Raw genomic sequence first — 23,164 nt, forward strand, 5'->3', positions numbered from 1 at the left:
TTTAGAGGTTAAGTAATGTTTACCTCAAATTTTTTAACATTTAGATAATAATACACATAATTAGCAATAAGAAAGTCAGTTTCCCCTGGATTAGTTTTTTTAATGCAGTCTTTCTATTAAAGTCTGCTATAAACAATTTAGTACAGTTTTATAATATGTCATATACATTTTGAACATAACATCTGTCAAATCAAATATCTTATTCAAATTCTTATAACTGTCACTGAAATGCTTTCTGATTGCAGATTTTTGTGATTTAATAACATTGCAATTTTTATCCTATAATGCAAAATGGCATTTTATTTTTTTTATTAAGATATGAAAACTTTTAAATTGAAATACACATGACCAAAAATACCTAAAATTCATGTTAACAGTTTACATTTCTATCAATTAGTATTTCTAACAATTATTTTTGTTTAACATAAATTCATTATTGAATGTAAAATAATGTGTTCTGCATTCAATTTGTAAAATGAATTACACCAACAATTGGAAACATTTTATTTGTGTCATCATAATTAGACTTGATCCACGTTTTGCATTAAGATGGAATATTTTACATTTTTTTGTGAATAATCTAAAATTTTTATTGAACCTAACATTAACCTTTGATATTTATCAACGGCAACAAGCTTAATTCTATTAAGTACCAAGAATATCATACTATAATTTTAATATTGGACATTGTAACAAAAAATAAACAGCAAAAACCGAAATATGAACTATATCTAAGGCTAATAACAGAATCATTATTCTGTGCCATCGATATATAAATAATTATGTGATAAATAGCAATGAAAGCTCAAGCTAATGAGATGCTTCTGTACGCTGATCTTGAATGGTGTAATTAATTATAATCATAGCTGAACTGGTAATACATCCTAATAACAAGTTTTAACAAAATACACCGTAACAATAAGGTCAAAAAGCACAAGAATATAGTACAATTTAAAGTAGCAATAATTTTATACACAAGCAATTATTGATTACTATTACAAGTCATTCAGAAATTGTTTTTATTTTGATAAATCATGTATCAACTAATGAGTCTTATTTTGAAGGTATTTGATATCATGTTTTGTATCGAATATTTGTTAATATCAATATCGATAGTGTCAAATGACAACAACAGATACTCATTTAATTCATTTTACTTTATATGTGTATATATATATATATATAATTATATATATATATATATGTAATTAATGAAAAAAAGATTTTAACTTGGCTTCTAGCATAGAAGTCATGATGTTTGCAAAGTTTGATTTAAACAATCAATTAAACAAAATGTAACATTATTTATATCTTCTTAAATCAATATAATTCCTATATATCATTATCAAGTTTTATATTCATATTAAATTACTAGATTAATTGCATTTATTTAATATATTTGACTTATTTTAACTTTTTTTATATATATTTTTTTAAATATTTTTCTTTTAGTTGGGTTCAAAGTTAGTAGCATTGATTTTTATTCAAAATTTTTTGTTGCAAAGCCTTTCATCTATTGAAATTTGTATTTAATATCCCGCACTTGTTAATACTCTTTGTTAAATTTGTCTTTAATTTTTTGGTGATATATTAGCAGTCTTAACTTTTGTAATTTTTGTTTGAGGTATATTATATATTTCCTTATGAATGATGTTAAGTTATCACAAGTCATGTATAACTTTTAATATAAATCTCATACATCTATTATAATTTACTCTGAATTTATTTACAGAATGTGCACGTTCTCCCAAGGAAAAAAGACGAGAGCGCTGTATGGATTTGGAACACAGGACTAACCATGATCGAGGGGATTGTATGAGCTCAGTAGACAAAATATCTAAATGTTCCGGCCGCAATTCTGGTAATTTTATTAGTCTGCTTTGTTTTATATCAAATTAGTGTAAATATTTGGTAACATTTCTACTTAAAATATAATTCTACTGAGGAAACTCTAAGCATATTTTTTGAACCCTATGTACAGTATTGAAAATTATGTCATAAATATCAGTTTGCTTTTTAACAGCTAATTTAATAACTAATCATAATTAGCTGTTAATTACCTAAAGGTTTATTTTGATTCTTAGGAGAGTTTGAAATTCTTAGTGTTATTAAAATATTAATATTAATAAGAGTTGATTAATATACTTTACATTATGGAGCCCCATTGAATGTAAAAAGTAAATTAAATCTTGCACTTAAAACCTTTTTATTTAGTTAAAATACCCTTTAAAACAACAAAGCCCAAATAGAAGCTTCTTTATGTATTTATAAATACAACTAAGTATGTTTATAACTAGTTCATATTGTTTTTGTAATATTATAATAGCACCAAATAACTTTTCCAAATTTTGCACCAAGAAGTTTTGCTTGTTAATAACAGATTAAATGTTAATCATATAGAGTATGCTATGTTCAATAATTAAATGAAGAATTTTAGATGTCTTTGAATGTGGTTTTGTGTATTACAACCGGATTATTATTTAGTTTTATTAAGACTCTACTTCATAATTCTAGGTAAAGGTTCCAGTAATGCAGGTTGTTTAGGAGATAAGGGTATGCAGCGCAATAGCAGCGGGAATTCGAGCGGAACACAAAATAATCAGCCTCCTCTGGATGACCGAGAGAGAGTTATTAGGGTTGGCGACTGGTCTGAGCACCTCAGTTCATCTGGTGTGTATTTGTACAAATAAAGCTAGATTTTTAGTTTGCTATCTAAGTTTGTCATATTTTTATTCAGCTTTCAAGGTGATGTGCAACATTTTATTTTAAATTTGTTTAATGGTTATGTTCTATTATGTTTACGAAATTTAAAGAATATTTAAATGGTTTAACAATAATAAAATAGTAAGCCCATACTTCACTTTGCGTTGTGAAGAGATTAAAAGTGAATAAAATTCTTTCTTTAACAAAGCATATAAAAGATTGTGGATCAGTCTCAAATGCTTCTTTTTAAAAAAATACAAAAATAATATATATTTTTTCACATGGATCATCAGTAAAACAATATAACTAATTCTGTGGCAGTTATCATAAGTGGCTGCTGCTATTTTACTAAGATTGATCCATTATTTGCTGGGCAGGTTTTTTTCCCCTAGTAAAATAAATGTCTTTGTAGTAATTGATATTTGTTGCTACTATCTGGGATGCTTTAAAAGCCCTTCCATTGCCAGGATCATTTTTTTGTCATAATTGGCTACTATTTTACTAAAATTATTGATCCATTATTGCAGGCACCTTTTTTACCGAGTAAAATAAATGTCCTTCTAGCAATTGATATTTGTTGCTACTGTCTGGGATGCTTTAAAAGCCCTTCCATTGCCAGGATCATTTTTTTGTCATAATTGGCTACTATTTTACTAAAACTGATCCATTATTGGCAGGGCAGCTTTTTTACCATGTAAAATAAATGCCCTTCTAGCAATTGATATTTGTTGCTACTGCCTGGGATGCTTTAAAAGCCTTTCCATTGTCTGGATTGTTTTTTTTTGTCATAATTTACTGCTATTTTACTAAAATTTGTCCATTATTTGCTGGACAGGTATTTTTACAAACACATCACTTTGAACATTTGCTTGCAGAGATTTTATTTGACACCTGCTTCATTAGAAGATTGTAATTCCAGTTGAAATCTTGTTTATTATGGAAAAAATCTTAGTTGTACCAGGTTAACAATTATTTGTCAGTCTCTTCCAATATCAGAAAATTAAAAAACAAAAATGTTTGAAGCTAATACAATGCAACATTGACAATCTAATGACCAAGTGAAAATTAGTATAAATTGAGATATGGCGCGAAAACTGAAAATTCAAAATTGAACACCGTCGTAAAGTGAGGTTATGGGTGCACAATTTATATTTTATTTCAAAGTTTTTATGAAAAATACTAAGGCCAGTCATCCTTTTTATGGAGCCTTTTGTCATCTTTTTTTCTCAACATTTTTTTTTACTCTAATTTCATACATGGTCCCTAATGATATCTGTAATGGAAATTACACTGAATTAAAATTTTAAGCCTTCATAGGCAGCACTAGTATTATGACTATGATATATAGAATTTATGTTTCAATTATATACATTTTTTCTTCATAAGAAAGCATTAAAAGTTAGGACATTTATGATTTCATGATCATTGTTCTGTTACAGGTAAAAAGTATTACTATAATTGTAAAACAGAAGTATCCCAATGGGAGAAGCCGCGCGAATGGATAGAGCGCCCTTGTGAGCGAGATCGCGATAGAGAGCGAGAGCGGGAAAGAGAACGGGATCGCGATAGAGAAAGAGAACGCGAAAGGGAAAGAGAGCGGGAGCGAGAAAGAGAAAGGGACCGAGAGCGGGAGCGAGAGAGGGAAAGGGATAGAGATAGAGACAGAGATAGGTCAGAAAGGAATGAGCGCGATAGGGAAAGGGACAGAGAAAGGGATAGGGAAAGGGAGAGAGATAGAGATAGAGGTCCAAGCTTAGGAGGAGGTGTACCAGGAGGTAGTCAAAGAACTAACAGCACCAGCAAGGACCATCGAGATGATCGTGAGGCAAGGTACAGCAATGCAGGCAGTATCCGGAACGGTGGGTGTAATACACTTAATAAGTTTATTACAATTACTTCCTTTTATCTTTACTTTTCAATTGAAGTTTCATCTTAATGTGTTCTTGTTTAATTTTTTTCAGCTCATGACAAACATTCCAGCGCGCGTTTACGTGAATGTATTAGTCGCGGCGAAGCAGGCCTGGTTAGCAGGTCCCGAGGCAGTTGGTGCTCTACAGATGTACCAGATTCTCGAAGAAAAACTGAAGGTAATTTTACAATACGTATTTCTAAGTGGATTACTAATGCTGGAATTTTTGGACAATTATAAATTGTAGGTGGAAAATGATATTCTAAAATAATCTCTGTAACTTAAGGAGATACTCCAGAGTAGAAATTCTGAAAAATAGTTGATCTTATTTGTTATATTTTCAATGGTTAACATATTTAAGAATATGTGTATGAGAGGATTTTAAAGAAATTAGATTAATTTCACAGAGATTCAGCTGTTTGACCATGACCGTGATTGATCTCTTCTGTTTCCTTCCTTTTGCAAAACTTTAAATGTGTTTTTCTCAAAATTGTCTTTTTCAATACGGTGCCCACGATTTCGTAGTTTTACTGGACCAATTTATTTGAAATTTTCAGAGAATCTGTCTCATAGACTTCTCTCAGACGTATACTCATCCCCTTGAATTTTGACAGATTGACTATTTTTAATATTTGTTCAACTAGGAAGGTTGCAATCGTGGGCATTGTCACGAGTCAACCTTTTGAAAATTTCCACATCAACCACTGCTAGTTTTCAAATTATTAACTCTTTTGTTTTAATTTTTTTTGATAATACGTTATAAAACGTTAATAAACGTTAATAAAAAAAATTGTAATAAGGATCATAGTATAAAAATTGATTGCCTGTTTGTTTTTCATGATTTAAAAATGACTTAAAATTCATGCCTAGAATACCACCTTAATTTATAATAGCTAGGTGATTACATTTGTAATTATATTTTCTTACTTTTTCTATTATTGTTATTTTGTTATATTTTATTATTTTTCTAGTATTATTTTATTATTCAGAAATTTTATTTATATTATTTATTAATTTTATTTTTATTATTATTTGCTTATATTCTATATCAAATCATATTACGGATATTATTTTTATGTAAATTTTATCCTTTGCACTTTTATTTATTTAAATTTATGTTATTATTTATCAATATTACTAGATGTTAATAATTTAACAGTTGTAATAATTATTGAAATTAAAATATATATATATTATATATATATATATATATATATATACGAGGTCTGTTCAAAAAGTACCCGGAATTTTCGTTTTTTCAAAAAAATATTTATTTATTCGTCTACATTAATGTGGTCCCCTTCAAAGTAGTCCCCCCCAGATATAATACACTTATGCCAGCGTTTTTTCCAATTTTCGAAGCACCCTTGATATTCACTTTTTGATATGTCCTTGAGCACTCTCAGCGATTCGGCCTTTATTTCTTCAATCGAGGAAAACCGCCGTCCTTTCATGGGTCTCTTCAACTTTGGGAATAGGAAAAAGTCACACGGAGCCATATCTGGTGAATTTTTGCACTTTGCAACACTTTATTTCATTTTTTACGCAAAATTTAATACAAATTCTTTGACTTTTCAATTCTTCCATTGTAAAAATCGCCGAGCTCAGAAAAACACGTCGAACCTTAGCGACTACCACAGACAAAGTAAACAGTGAATATAGCTGAAAATTTCATCATACTTTAGGGGCATGTATACCAACACAATAAAAAAAAAATTTTGACAATCAGACACTCCAGACCCGCGAAATTTAATTATTAGTAATTCCGGGTACTTTTTGAACACACCTCGTATATATTTTCTTAATCATTACAAGTAATTTATTTGTTCATAAATATAATTTTGGAAAATTATTTCAAGGCGATAATACACAAGATATGGACATTTCACCAGGTGACAGCACGCCTACATCTGAAGCTTCCTATGGCCATTTAGGGACTCCTTCAAACAGGCATTGTGGAAATCCAGCAAATGATGGTGACTTTTTTTATTCACCTACTTGGTGTACTTTATTAAATAACTAGTTTTCATGCTAAATAACATGCATTTTTTTAAGAGGACAGAATTACTTTTTTTTTTGCTAAATACTATATACAATTTTCTAACACAATCTTATATATTATTTTGCAGGAACAAGCCAGCCAGGTAATATGATAACTACAGTACTACCGAGATTATCTTCACATCCCGCGACGCCTTGTACAACGAGCACGGTGCAAAGATCATTTAGTAAAACCTCACAATCACCAATTCAAGCAGTATGGGACCCACCATGATGGCTGGATCTAATGCAAGCAATCAAATGAATAGCGTGCCAGGGCCACCGAATAAATTGCCACCACAAATTAATGGTACATTTTCTTTCATTATTTTCTGAATTAGTAATATTTTTTTAACCATACTTTTATATGCTACACCCAAGTAATAATAATTGGTGTGGGTTTTTATTATTTCTACAAATATATTACATGCTGTTTAATGACATTCTGTAAAAAATAATTTTTTAAATATGGTTTTTAGAGTTTTACTACTGCTTCCAAATAATATCATAATTATAAAATTACAAGATGACCGGACAGATGTTGTCTTGTACCCAGGTCTACAATTTTTTAATATCCTTTACTAACATTCACCGTTTACCTTAAAATAATATTTCCAGTTTTTAAATTATTAGTCTTTACAACAAAATGCATATACATCAATTATGGGAGTCTCAATTCCTATACTAAATTGGAAATTGAAGTTTTTTAAACGGCATAACAAATTTAGAAAAAGTTAATAAATAGTATCCACAGTAAAAGTTCAATATTACCTTGGATTTTTTTCACCTAAAAAATTGCTTAAATAATGTTGCCCATAAAATTTCAATAATAATAATAATAAATTTTAACTGGTCTTTAGTAATTACAATATCTAAAGTACATTTTTCTTAGTAATAATGTATTTAATTATTACCAGGCTTGCTCATGGGGTCCTCAGCACCCGCATGCCATTTTTTTTTCTAGCGCCTTCCCTTTATTTTACCTGTTTTAACAGTTTATTATTAAAATTATTTCAATTAATATTTGGTTTTTGAAACATTTTCTTATTTATTGTGGGCATTTTATGCGATTTATTTTATCGACCAAATCATAGAGAGCAAATAAGTGCTAGCTTTTTATTATTAAACATAACCATAACATAACACTGTTATGAACTTCATGTTGGATTATTTTAATATAATTTTTTATTTTTTAAGATATCCAAAATTGCATCTTAAACTTCTGCTAATTGATATTGTAATGGTCGAGTTGTATGTATTCTTCTTCACTTTCCCATTTGTTGTTTTAAAGTGAAATTATTATAATCTCTAATATTGTGCAAATATTAGAGAAAGTTGTAAGAAAAATATATTTTTTGAATTATATTTAAAAAAAAAAAAATCGGGATATTGGCGCCCCTTAAAGCGTGCGCTCATATTTTTCGCATGCGTCGCATTCAAAGTAGGACCGGCCCTGATTATTACTTAATTTCATATTTTAAGTGAATTAATTTGTCAAATCCGTTCATATGTGTATCATTCACTCTGCTATACATATACTGTATCTTATATTATTTTAATTTCTGTCACATCTCAGCTGCTTTTTGGCAATAATAATGTAGATATTTCATTTCATTCTCCATTTCATTCCATTTTATTATTTATAATCATGAATTTATTATACATATTCTAATATTGTCTAGGCTCATAAGTTGATTGAAATTATTGGCAGATGACAGTTTTCAAACAATGACATGTACAGCCTAAAAAAATCGCTTAACAAACTTCAGAACGATTTATCAAAATCCGAATAATCGTTTAGGAGGAGTATATTTACATACATCATTATAGAAGAATTGTATATAAGATATATAATACATTTTTGAAATTAAGATTTTTTAAGCTTGAGCTCATTCTACATCACTGTTCCATCATTTTTCAGCTTCTAGCAAGAGTACTGATCAGCCCGAGATGAACTCACAAAAAATGCTGCAGGGCATGCAGAATAATTTATCGCAGTCTGCATGTACAAGTTTGAAAATTGACACAAATGTTGGAGTGATTGGAGATGGTCCCCCTACGCCGACGCATTCAGAAAATCCAGATGCATTAGATAGAATAAAAAGTAAGTTTATAATAAATTTTACAGAAAACTATTAACAACATTTAATGTTAAAATTAACTGTAGTTTATTCATACAGTTTTTTCTTTTTCTTGTTTGATGATACCACCCTTTAGTAACATCATTATATTATCATCAATAGTGATTTTTTATGTATTACCTAATTTTCAGCCACACAATCAAAATTTTTGTGGCTCAAAGTGTATAAAATACTTCTGAATTATTTCTAATTTTTTTGAGAAAAATTATTTTTAATAAATTTATATAAGCGAATCCCCTGCTGTTTAAAGATTAGAAACAAATTATAAGTTCTTACTCTCATTTTACAGCAGAAATCCCCAGCGTAAATAGCGTTCCCAATTTAAGTTCTCTGCAGGGATTATCACAAAGTTCTGCGGTCGGAATGGGTAGTGCATTAGCTGCTCTACGACCTCAAGGACCAAATCTGACTCCCGGTTTAGCCAATCACTGTCGGCAAGATTTATTAGGGCATGTTCAAGGCTGGCCTGCTGATGTATTAGAAAAACAGGTAAGAAATAAAGTTATTTCAATTTCAATGAGCTATAGATAAGAATAATGAGAGCTTTATTCTATTTTTAATTACTACAAATTGTATTTAGTTATCAGGGTATAATTGTTATATTAATCTGAATATCGTTATAAACGATATTTAATCAAATTTTCGATTTTGCAACCAATTTAAAAATAAAATGACTTAATTTTCGTACCTTGTCGAAATTTGTACTGTCCGCGAAGAACGTGTTAAAAAAAATCTGTTTCATGTTGATGGTCATTATGTTCAATCAGCATTTTATTTTGATTTTTATATATGTATGTGAACAGATTTTTGCCGTATATCGACGTTTTCTCAAAAACGGCTGGAGCGATTTCAAAAATTTAAGACATTTGATGTATCTCGATGAGGACTAGCGTTTCTTAGTTTTGTGCGACGATCGGCCGAGACGTTTCTTTGTTATTTGAAAAAATGTTAAACTTTTCGTCCACATTAAAGCTCATACTACCGAATCAATTTTGAAAACTCAAACTGTTCGAAATATATTAGTTGGTAATGCTACTGATCAGTTTTAGGTGAAAATCTACTGATCCATTTTCTTGCAATTAGTTGAAAAAAAAATTAAGCCGATTTTTATGGAACTTTTTTTTGCGATATATATCATGGTCTTATAGATCTTACTGAAATATTTCGGCCTTACGAAAAGTAGTTTAATTTTAAAAATTCATCAAAGTTTGAGAAAATGAGTAGTTTCTTTGACGTTTGTCTAATGATAGAGTACTTGGAGAATTATTAATATCCGATTATAATGATATATTTTTTCTCATATTGTTAACAATTTTGCTTATTGTTTTCATTAACATAATGTAGAATAGAACAACTAAAAATGTACTGTAATGTTCCAATTATTGATTTCTTATTTTAGTCACATAACAAAAATGGATTTTTTACTTTAATTTTCTTAAGTACGTTATTTAATTAATCAAATTGTTAATTAACATTTTCTATTATGATTCTAATTACTAACAGATCATATACATTTTAATAATCTTTATTCTTCTATCTTTATCAGCCTTTTTGAATGAAATCAATTTATTTTTAATTTCATGTAAATTTTTTGATGAACCTCATTTTTTTTTTCAGGCTAATAAATTTACAGAAGAGTCACTGACTATGGGTAATATCCAATGCACAAGGGTATCTGCTGATCTTAAAATAGCTAGAAGTATAGTTAGACTTACAGAAATTCAAGCCACTTTACAAGATCAAAGGTATTTTTTAATTTTCTATATTATCTATTCACCTTATTCAATATGTGTTGCTCATTTCTGTTTGAAGTGATTTTTTTTCAATGTCAATAATTTTGCTGTGAAAAAAAGTACATAAAATCAAAAGTGTTTCATTAGATTCAGAATGACTTGAAACATAAAAGTAGCAAAACGGATTTTTTCGCGTAAACAAAGTTCTTCTTCGGGAGTAAATAAAACTGGTGCTGAGTATAAAGGTATATGAAAAAAATAAAAATCTTCCATTCAAAGGACCTCCATTAAAAAATATATTTATATTTGTAGTCTATTATTTAAGTCTCGAATAAATACCATATTCTTTGATAATTTATATCAAATGTCTAATATGGATTATTTTGCAAGCTAATAATTAATGCATACAATTATTATTTTCAGATTGATGTATTTGAGGCAACAAATTCAAAGACTCGAGGACCTAAAGTCGCAGAACTCTTTCTCCAAAATGTCTGAAGACTTGTAGTGATTGTGCACAGATGTTTTAATTTTTCTATTAAGGTTATATAAATAAAAGTAAAAATATTAGGATAAATAAATGAAAAAAAATAAATAAAATTGACAAAAAAAATATATACAAAACATAAATAATTTTATTGTTCTTATGGACTATCATCAATTATTAGCTAAACTTAAAACCCAAATGGAGATAATGGTGTGCATCATTTCCCACTTTTTAATATAGTTAGATCTAAAACAAAAAGTGATGTGTTTGTTTCTGGTGTTCCTTTTAATTTGGACAGCGTTTAGAGATGTAAAATCGATGGTGGAAGTGTAATATGTGAATGTTTTTTTATTGGAAGTTGTCTAAAAAATAATAATAATAAAATAATGTTCAGTTAATATTTGATTTGTCCAAAACACTTTCTGTTTTTATCAACATCTTTGATAGATTGATAATTAACTGTGATGATTTTATCGTTTTACAACTTTTTCACATATGCGTTGTATTTATTTTAATATTATGATATATAAATGTTTTACCCGGACACAAATGTTCATAGTTTTCTAAGAAGTTTATTTTTTATTTTTTGTATACATTAGTGATGATAATAATAGGTACAAATTGATTTTATTTTAATGATTATGAAAAATGCTGTAAATGGAACAAAAATTTCATTATGAATTAATAATATATGTAAGACAAATGAAAGATGTGAATTGTGTTCAAATTGATTGACTTCAATTATATTCTTTATGATGAATATTTCATTTTTACATTCTTATATTGATGATATTTTTGACTTGGAGATAAACTCAGCAAAATGTGAACATTTATGAAATTCCACAATCTAATACATGTTTATTTTAAATATTCGCAGCAAACTAGAATTTGTCAAACTATGAATGTGAAACATTGTTAATAATAACTTATTTATAACAAAATGCATTTTCTTAATTAATCGTCATTGTTTTATAGCTTTTATTGAAAAACAAGCACTTGCACATGTTTGAATTTGCTGACAATCACAATGACTTTAAATTGGATCTAATAAGCACATTTAAGAATAATTTTCATTTAATGTTAACTTTTTGTAAATAAATTAAACATACTGCTTTTCCTTGGATGTTCTGATAAATTAGAAATTTTTACTTGTATATATTAATAACTGATCTTGTGACTTGGTTCAAACCTAGACTTGTAATGAGTTTGTAATAATTTGAGTATTAGAAGATAAAGGCCAGTTAACTGTATTATTATGTTTTAAATTGGTTCCTTGAATTAAAGTTAAGATTGACTGCTAAATTCGCTTTAAATTTGTGCTGAGATATAATAACCTAGCCTTGTTTAATATGTCTTGTATTTATTGTATTATTTCAGATATCTTTAATCTGTCATGATATTATCTAAAGTTACCTAAATTCTTGGTTGAGTGACTGTATCATAATTGCCCTAAAACGGTGTATATTATGAACTATGAACTTAAAAATAAATTTTAACTAGGCGTAAGTGGCGTTTTGCCATATGAAAATTTGCCATATTTGTCACAATTTAAAATTGCGACGATATAATTTTGAAATTTTGACGCCGCTCATTCCAAACATTAATGATTTTTTTTTATAATTAAACCACTTTTCGTAAGCTGGTAAAATTTAAGCATGTCTTAAGATGTTTATTGTTATGAATAGTTTCCCAAAAAAATGGTGAAATAATCTGGCCGATCTTTACCAAAAACTCATCATCACGTTTTCCACTTTCGAATAGATTTCTAATTTTGGAAATAGATTCAGGAATATTGGCTACATCATGGTCGAAATAATTTGCATTTTTGTGCAAAAACTCTTCAACGGATTCTATGACGGCAAATAAAATATTTTTTTAAATTTTTGCAATCAATATTTGAAATGCAGTAAATCATAAAAATTTAATCGATAAATCATACAAGAAAAAAAATACTACATCTCTATATTTATATTTGATAACTTCTCATAGGGTAGTTATAGTAATGGGCCGAAAATCGAAAATGAAAATTTTTGCATGTCTTCACGTTTTAGAGGTTTCTGAACATTTTGGCATACTTCAGAAAAAATTGATGTGTTTTAAATGTCCGAATTTTTTTGTCCACGTTTTCGGGCGGATGGATCAACCGATTTGAATGGTTCCAAAAACATTCGATTCCTGTTGATAGGGAGATGTGCTGATTAGTTTTTGGCAAAGGCAGGTTCAGCCGTTACGGTGATACAGAGCAAAGGGTGCCGAAAATAGAACTCGAGTTTTTGAGAGAATGGAGCATCCGATTTGAATAATTTAAAAAACATTCAACTCGTAATGATGGGGAGAAAAGGTGATTAGTTTTTGGCAAATGCAGGTCTAGCCAATTCGAAGATACAGAGCTAAATGTGCAAAAAATGGCAGAGTTTGAAAGAACTAAGCATCCGATTTGAATGATTCAAAGAACTTTGCGATTGTTTTAACAAAATAATTGCTTTAGGAAAAATAATTTTGTTAAATTTTTTTTTTCATAATTTTTTTTTTTGTATATCGAAAATAATTCAGATTTTAATTTTAATTCTGACTAACGTTCTGATATACTTTAAACAAATAATTTCAACTTTGCAATTCAGCTTATATAATTCTTATAAATATTAGACAATGTTACAATATTTATAATAATCTATTTGAAAACATTTAATATTCCTCGAACATTTTGTTACGGTACGGGAAGTTTCAGCAATTTGCCTTAACACACGACGCCATACACCACTAGTTTATTAGTCATATGGAACAAAAAGATTACATAAGCACAAAATATTAACATATTGAATTGACTGTCGATCATCTGGATCTCTCTCGGGGTTCTGTTATACAAAATGTGTTTTTATTCTTTATTTATGTTATAATATTGTGAATTAAATTTTATTGGTCTTATTATTTTTTATTTTTTATCCCAAATCAGTGAAACGAAATTATACTCCGGAATGGTTGGCGTTAGAAGTTGCTACGAATATTAGTAATAGTACGAAATAAATTCTCTAAAATTATGTAAAAAATTGTTCATTTGGAGTACACAAGGATTAGACTGCTATTAAGATAAATTCGTCATGAAGACTTTGTGGACTTACGGCCTTGATATATACGTAAGTAAGTTTAATATTGTTAGACTAATTTGCAGAGAATACAGTCAAAATTTTTAAGAAATATTACAGACACACCTTGGTACGTCTCCAATATTCCAATCCATATATAATAATGACTTGAAAATACCTTAAGAAGATGATATTAAATATAAAAGCATCAGTTTTTACACATCACTAATTAAGTGTCATCCAAGTCAGTTACCAAGACGGCAGTCAGTCTCAATTCAGTTCAGTTCTCAATTTTCCAGGTATCAGAAGACTCAAAAAATGTTGGCGTATGGACCAACCAATTAATTAATTGGTATAAATTAATTTATTATTATTATTATTATGATTATTCAAATAAATATTATTAGCTTTATTTCAATACTATCATAATGGATTATTAAATTGTGTTATTTTTATTTGTTTACAAAGTTTGTTCAGCAAACATCCGATCGGAGTAGATGGCGTCGCTGGTTCATGCTGATACATTCCTAAAGGAGTAGTTGGCGCTCGGCAGTCAACGTGTTACCTGCAACCTGTGACTACCATTCAGATTTGATAAATTCATAATTTTTTTTGTATTTGCAAAAGGCTCAGATAATGCTATATCTAAAAGTCACAAAATTTTTGTGAAGCGTATTGTAAAAGTGTTAATAATTTCGTTAACATTAAGTCTTTCGTCGTCAACAGTTTTAGAGTGTAGTGTCGAAAATTTTGTGTTTTTCCATGTGGTTGCGCAATGTATTTTATGAGTGATTTTGACGTAGTGGTTTGCATAAAGTTAGCATCCAGTATCAGGACAACTCATGAAATCATGGTAAGTCGACAAAAGTGTCATGATTTATATTATTTTAACTTGCTACTTTTATTTGCAAACGATTTTCACACTTACTTAAGTAAGAAGTAAAACCCCGTTAAGACAATTTTCCAGGGACCGGGCTGAAGACGCGTTTTAATCGAGCAATAAGTATATAAGTAATGCGGGGTAAATATATCAAAATAATGTGCCAGTCTGTGCACTTTGTAAATAAGAATATTGTTTTGAGCGTAATCGTCTTAACAGGGTTCTACTGCATTTATAACACAATCTTCAATATGTTTTTTTTAAATAATATTTACATTGCGCATTACAATAACATGCGTCTACTATTAAACATATATAATTAGTGCATTAAAATAAATGTTTTTCGACTGATTACATATTACAAATTTTGAAAGTTGCCAGCGTTTGATGAGAGGTACCAAAGTGAACCTTTTCTGGATTCCACGTGGTCTAGTGGTTAGATCTGTGGTCTTCGAATAAAAGGTTCTAGGTTTGATACTAGCATCGAACAGTCTGAATTATTAATAAAATCTAATTTGTTTTTTTATTTAATAAAATTAATAGAATCCAAACGCTTACTGGCTTACGGGAATGCAACTATGTGATCTTAAAATAATAATTATTCTATGCATAATTTTATTAACTTCCCAAAGGAGAAGTTTATGTTTTCATAAAAAAATTCGCTAATTTTACGTTTTCTCGACGTTTCTGAATCGAATGAGACCAAATTTGTAAAAAGACGTAAATTGACGTTTTCTCCGAATATTTGGCATTCCTTAGAAAAAATGGATGTATGTGTGTATGTGTGTGTGCGGATACAATTTTTCGTCGACGATTTCGGGAACACCAATTAACCGATTTGAATAATTCAGAAAAAAACGTTCGATTGGTATTGATAAAGAGACGTGTTGATTAGTTTTTGGCTAAGGCAGGTCTAGCCGTTCCGAAGATACGGGGCAAAAAGTGCCAAAAACGGTAACTCAGTTTTTAGGCGAACGGAGCGTCCGATTTTAATAATTCAAAAAACTATTTTCTTGCATTGACAAGATGATTTTTGGAAAGGCAGGTCCAGCGGTAATGGACTCTCAAAAAAAATAATTTAAAAGAATGTCATTTGGCCGTCAAAAATATTTATTGGACATGTGTACATCAAGCTATCAGATATTTTATAGAGATTATAATAATGTGTACGCATTTTGTGTAAATTTTTTGGGTTTCGTATCAAAATTTTTAATTACGGTACAGGGGGAAGTTCGAGCAATTTGTCTTAAGGCACGATGCCACGAACCCTAGTTATTCATTAAGTCGATTATTTACACTTTGCTTAAGGCAAAATGCCACTTGCACCTAGTAAGTGGTCTTACATGAAATCGCTGCGCAAACTGTTAAATTTCTGAGTTGGTCTTCGACTTTTGTGTCCTTTATGTGACGTCATCGTACATTGGATTTATGACCAAATATGGCAATAGCTAGAAAAGGACAAATAGATCGTCAAAAATTATGCAAATTCAGTTGTCTCGAGGCACTCGAAGCGATCACTTGTTGGTTGTCGGTCGTCGGCCATCGGTCGTCGGTCGTCGGTCGTCGGTCATCGGTCGTCAATCGTCGGACATCGGTTGTCGGTTATCAATCGTCGGACACCGGTCGTCGGTCGTAGATGGTGTTAATTCTTCCGAGTATTTTGTCCGAGTTGATGATGTTTGTCGCGTGTGTTGTGCGAGTGCAATTATCGAGAATAATTGCTAATATAATGGTATGTTATATATTGTATTTGTTAATATATTCTATATAAAATATAATATATTGTAATATAATTTTATATTATAATATATACTATTTAGTTACTAAATATCACTTTACGAATGGCAGTATGTTTTTATGGCAGTATGTTTTTAATAGCTCTTTTTATACTTATATAAGTTAATTGAAACAAATATATATATGCAAACAATATTATGATAGTATGATATTCCCAGAATAGGTGTATACAATTTGTATCTTTATGTAAAAATCAATGTATGTATTTAAGTCAAATAAAGCAAATTTTCAAATTAAAAAAAAAAATCACTTTACGAAGTCCAATACGCTTTGTTGATGATACGTTCAGTTGTTCAGTTGATGCACGCACCATCGTCCTTGAAGTGTCCAAGGACGAATATGAATCTTGGATTATTATTTATAGCATTTATAGATTTTAATATTATTCAGTAATTGTTTAATTTTGTCTTTTAATAAGTAGTTCAAATTCCTGAAAAAAAACTTGGTCCTACATTACTAAATATCTTTTTGTTTGAGGGTGTTCTGATGATTTTAGATTTAGTTATAGATTGTATTCGTCAATATATATTGCATAACTAGGGTGCATGGCATCGTGCCCTAAGGCAAATTGCTGGAACTTCCCGTACTGTAATTAAGCCTTCAAAGAATGAAAATAATCAACAATGTTTGAATTGTTGTTTTGAATATTTTCAAATAGATTATTAATTATAAATACATACACCAAACTTATAACTGCTTATTAAATTGGGCGACGAGTGTATTTTATAAACAACTTATGTGCATGTTCACAAGAAAATTGTTAATTTTTTTCATTTGATTTTTTTTTTTCAAAATTTTGTGAAAAATTGGTACGGAACCCAAAAAATTGACACAAAATCTGTACATTAATAAAACCTCGATAAAATATCTGATAATTTTATGTACGAGTACATATATCCATTAAACATTTTTGACCGACAAATGGCATTATTAACTTCCCGTAGGGTAAGTTATTGTAATGGGACGAAAATCGAAATTAATTTTTTTTACATTTCTCGACGTTTTGAAGGTTTTTGAACATGGTATACCTCAGAACAAATGGATGTGTGTGTGTGTGCGCGTATGTATGTATGGATACAAATTTTCAGTCACGTTTTCGGGTGCACGGATCAACCGATTTGAATGGTTTAAAAAACATTCGATTCCTATTGATAGGGAAAAAAACTGATTAGTATTTGGCAAAGGCAGGTCCAGCCGTTTCGGAGATATGGAGCAAAGAGTGCAGAAAATAGAAATCGACTTTTTGAGAGAACGGAGCATCCGATTTGAATGATCTAAAAAACATTCAATTAGTAATGATTGAAAGAAGTGTTTATTAGTTTTTGGCAAAGGCAGGCTTTTGCAGGCGTTTGGCTAGCCATTTCGAAGATACAGAGCTAAATGTGCAAACAATGGCAGTTTTTGAGAAAACTAAGCGTCCGATTTAAATGATTTTGGAAAAAAAATTTTTTTGTTTCAACTTTTTTTCAAAAAATTTTTTTTTTGTATATTGAAAATAATTCAGATTTTATTTTTAATTCTGACTAAAGTTTTAATATACTTTAAACAAATAATTTCAACTTAGCAATTTAGTTTATATAATTCTTATAAATATTAGACAATGTTACAATATTAATAATAATCTATTTGAAAACATTCAGTATTCCTCGAACATTTCGTTACGGTACGGGAAGTTCCAGCAATTTGCCTTAAGGCACGATGCCATACACCCCACTAGTTTTAAATTGCATTTGTTCATCTTGTCAATACAAAAAATATGTTTTTTGAATTATTAAAATCGGACGCTCCGTTCTCTTAAAAACTTAGTTACCGTTTGTGGCACTTTTTGCCCCGTATCTTCGAAACGGCTAGACCTGCTTGTGCCAAAAACTAATCAGGACGTCTCCTTATCAACAGAAATCGAATGTTTTTTGAATAATTGAAATCGGTTGAACCGTGTTCCCGAAATCTTCGATGAAAATTTGTATTCGCACACACACACACATATACATTCATTTTTTCTAAGGTATGCCAAAATGTTCAGAAACCTTTGAATCGTAAAGATATATAAAAATTTTCATTTTCGATTTTTTTGCGATTACTAAACTTACCCTGCGGGAAGTTAATAAAACAAAGCTTCTACTATTATTTTAAACAGATTATTTCGACAGGTGTCGACAGGATACATAGCCAATTAGTATATTGTCTAGGGCCAATGGTGGTAGTATATATCTGGTGTCATTGGATCTCGGATTAATTCCAGCCCTGGCAAATGCATGTTTGCACAACATAGGTTTACGTTTAGTATTTTACATAAGCGTAAAACAATTTCATTGAAGTTTATTTGTGGTCGTGTTCGGGGTTTTGATATCATTTCATTATAACCCACCCGCTGGAACAACTGGGTTACGAAAACAGAGTTACCCGGTTTCGGGCTAAATTAAATGGTCGCTTTCGCGCTCATGAATATTCAATTATTCATAGATGTGAGTGCATTGTTTTTATTCGATCTATTTTTGTATATTCCTGTCCTGAAATTGATCGCATCTTTTGAATAAATTTTGTAAAGAAATCTTTGAACAAAATACATCTTGGCACCGGAGGATGGAATAGTTCTTCTGTGAGCCCATAGTAGTAGAATTCGTGAAAACGTACAATGAGGCCTTAAGTTGTTTAGATTTTTTTGTCCAAAACAACTTCTACAATACTTATTATATGGAAACCAATATTTACAAATATGAAATACAAACTAAGTCTTAGTTTCTATAATCTAAGTATATATTAGTACAAACTAGTTTCCATAATTTAAGTAAAGTTTAATGAATTTGGCGATATTGACAAAGATTAAATTTAATTAGTAGAATTTTGCCTTAGGGCAAGTTGTGTGAACTTTCCTATATTTATTTATTTATTAATTTTACAAGCCGTCGGTATAATAATATTATAATAAGGCTTAAGTCAATATTTTATAGGTTTAATATAATTTAATTGTTAGCTATTTTATTATTTATTTATTTATTATTTAATTTATTTACTTATTTATATTTAGTTAATTTTAATTATTTTTAAATATAACTAGTTTTTTTGTTGCAAGTATTTTTTTAAAAATTTAATAAGTATTTTAATAAGCTTTACAATACTTTTACAATATAATTATTTTATTTAACAAATTTTAGGTTATTTTATGATATTTTAACAAATTTAAGTGTCTTATATTATTGTTATTATTATTATTATTATTAATAATAATATTATCATTATCATTTTTATTATCATTAAGTATTTTTACAATATAAGTTTTTTTTCTTTTACAAATTTTTAGGTATTTTGATGAAGGAAATATTTTGTTTCACAATTTTTTAAGTGTTTTCAAAATATAAGTTTTTGGTTAACTAATTATTAAATATTTTAAATATAACAGTCATATAAAAAAATTAAAATTTTGTTTCATAATTTTCAAATGTTTTAAATTATGAGTTTTTAGTTAACTAATTATTAAGTATTTTAACAATAACAGTCATATGAAAATATGTAAAATTTATCCACGTCACGTGGCCCACGATTTAGAATCATAATATTCAAAGACATTCGTTAAGACTATGTCTTCTATCATCATACAAAGTTTCAAGCAAATTACAAAACAGTATTTGAAGTAAAACTTTTTTAGGCGCGACTAGGGTGTAAATCCGTACAAATGCAACGGAAATGCGTTACGCCAGAACTGTACGTCATGGTTGTTTTCCCTGACGAAAATATCAATTTCTCCTTCTTTATAAGTTTAAATATTAAACTCATATTATTATTTTTAGCTGGTAGACACATTGAGTAATTTTTCTAAAATGGCCTTCAATGCTTTAGAAAACAGAATCCATATTTAGATAAAAATCAAAATTGGTTAAACAAGCTTTATACATAGTAGTTTATTCTTACGGAGTAAACATGCAATATTATGACACATTGTTTCTACTTTGTTTATATTATTTTGCCCTTCAATTAATTTTATTATTTTAGTTTAGTTATTCTAGTATTTAACATTCTATTATGCACTTTAAATAAATCATTGTGTGCCGAACTAAACCGTCCATTAGCACATAATGCATATGGTTAAAATATTTAGTCGATAATAATAATGAGAACCTAACAATTAATTTTGAAATTTTCAAAAAAGCTAAAATGCAACTGGTATTTTCAATTTCAAAGTTAGAATCAAAGATCATCATGTGAGGGCTTCTCTTATCCCATGTTTCTGGTCCGATCCCCACTACGGACAGCTTAATTTCGAGCAGTAGTAGATAGAAAAACGATTCCAAACTAAAATAGCTCTTTTACAATTGCATCAAATTATCAAATATTTTATACATATATTACTGAGCATGAATTTTTTTCCTGACCCCACGTTCAAGGTTTGATGCTCATCTGGGAGTGCTTCATTCATATCACGCAGTAGTAGATAGAAAAAAGATTTCAAATTTAATTAGCTCTTTTCAGAAATGCATACATTTATCAAATATTTTATACATATAGGGTAACTGTTAGACTGGGACGCGGCGCTTACGCGCTTTGATATATTCTCTCTAAAACAGCTACAAAACGCGATTGCTTTAAAAAATATCAAAATTTTAAAAATATTTCTAGATATAAAAAAATGTTTAAATTTTTCAAAAATTGAAACTTCTCAAAAACCTAATATTTTCAAAGTTTAAAAAAAAAAATTGAAACTCTAAAAAATTACGGTGCGTGAAGTTCCAGCAATTTGCCTCAAGGCACGTACTTTCAAACTTTTCGTTCCAAAAATTACTTTTTTTTAAAAAAAAAGATTAACATTTTTGAAAAAAAATTACTTTGAAAAAATTAGATTTTTGAAAAACTATAAATTTTTGACAAATTTTTTTTTGAAAAAAAAATGTTTTTTTCATTTTGAAATATTTTGGAAATTCTGAACTTTTTTTCAAAGAAATCGTACTGCTTTAACTGCATAGAGACGAAATATCGAAGCGCGTAAGCGCTGCATTGCCGTCTAACGGTTAAACAATAATACGGAGTTCATAGGAATGTAAATAAAATTTATACTTATTGTTAAAATCTCTATAAAATATCTGATAATTTTATATGCATCATTTTAGACCGCCAAATGGCATTTTTGTTTACTTTTTTTACTATATCTCCGAAACCGCTAGACCTGCCTCCATGAAAATTTAATCAGTAGTTTATTTTGTCAATACAAGTAAAATGTTTTAAAATCGGACGCTTTGTTCTCTTGAAACCTGAGTTACCGTTTGTGGCACCTTTTGCCCCGTATCTTCGAAATGGCTAGACCTGCCTATGCTCAAAACTAATCAGCTTGTTTCCTTATCAACAGCAATCGAATGTTTTTTGAATCATTGAAATCAGTTGATCGGTGTTTCCGAAATCGTCGACGAAAATTTGTATCCGCACACATACACATACACATACACGTATATCCATTTTTTCTAAGGTATGCCAAAATGTTCAGAAACATCTCAAAAGTAAAGATATATAAACATTTTCATTTTCGATTTTTTGCGATTACTGTAACTTGCCCTACGGGAAGGTAAAAATGGATTGAAATGTGAAGAAAACATAAAATTAACAGGTAAGATATTATGTACATCGTTGAGAATATATAGCTAATGAATAAATTCACAAACAATTCACAATATAAAATCCCTGTCTGCTTTTCAAATTCCTCAATTCATCAAAAATAATTATTACTCGAACGTGTATATTTTCCCGACCGCTTTCGTTGTTCTACCATACACCATCATACACCAGTGGCTTCGGGAATGCGTCGGTTGACCGCCAAGCGGGGGGATCGTAGTCCCCCACTAATTTAATTAACTGGCCACATCCCGCGGCTGTTTTCCTTACAACGGGACCTAACACCGAAAACTATTTTCGGGAACAACTGCGAACTTAACTTCACGACAGGATTTGGACCTCGACTTTAGAATGGAAAGACCCATTCAGGACACCACAATGCGTGGTGCTGGTGGCCTACTACGTTTTACGTCATTTGCGGTCAACCGCAGGAATAGGCATATAGACATGTGTGTTGATGGTCCATATTTATTTGTTAATAAATAATTAGATTAATTTGCAGTTTGCCGATCATACCTGATTATCTTGCATTATAAAATGCCATTGTGCATCGTATATGGAAGTGAGATTAGCAGCTATGTTTGAAATTGTTTTCAAATCCTTGGATGAGCATTTTCATTGTTACAAAATATATTTGCAACTATTTTTGCGTCTAATTAAACTTTCAGTATGGTAAGATATAGTAATTGCAAAAATATCTAAAATGAAAATTTGTATATGTATATCTTTACGCTCTAATTGTTTCTGAGCATTTTAGCATACCCTAGTGAAAATGAGTTTATGTTTGTGTTTG

The 23,164-nt window shown here is 29.4% G+C and overlaps 1 protein-coding gene across 1 annotated transcript in view; it reads left to right on the top strand.

Annotated features, from left to right (window-relative positions):
• Positions 1-11,170, top strand: part of LOC113389441 (WW domain-containing adapter protein with coiled-coil homolog) — a 24,115-nt gene extending 12,945 nt beyond the window's left edge. The window contains exons 2-11 of the mRNA XM_026626474.1: positions 1,733-1,861; positions 2,515-2,670; positions 4,143-4,562; positions 4,665-4,790; positions 6,472-6,588; positions 6,742-6,885; positions 8,574-8,756; positions 9,083-9,282; positions 10,411-10,538; positions 10,950-11,170. Coding sequence (XP_026482259.1) covers positions 1,733-1,861; positions 2,515-2,670; positions 4,143-4,562; positions 4,665-4,790; positions 6,472-6,588; positions 6,742-6,885; positions 8,574-8,756; positions 9,083-9,282; positions 10,411-10,538; positions 10,950-11,034 — 1,688 coding nt within the window. The 3' untranslated portion in view covers positions 11,035-11,170. The remainder of the gene's footprint in view (positions 1-1,732; positions 1,862-2,514; positions 2,671-4,142; positions 4,563-4,664; positions 4,791-6,471; positions 6,589-6,741; positions 6,886-8,573; positions 8,757-9,082; positions 9,283-10,410; positions 10,539-10,949) is intronic.
• The last annotated feature ends 11,994 nt before the right edge of the window (positions 11,171-23,164 follow it).

This window comes from Ctenocephalides felis, unplaced genomic scaffold (genome assembly GCF_003426905.1).
Source record: "Ctenocephalides felis isolate EL2017-DRISC unplaced genomic scaffold, ASM342690v1 CF-g0.4_SCAFFOLD_03573, whole genome shotgun sequence".
Classification (NCBI taxonomy): Eukaryota; Metazoa; Arthropoda; class Insecta; order Siphonaptera; family Pulicidae; genus Ctenocephalides; species Ctenocephalides felis.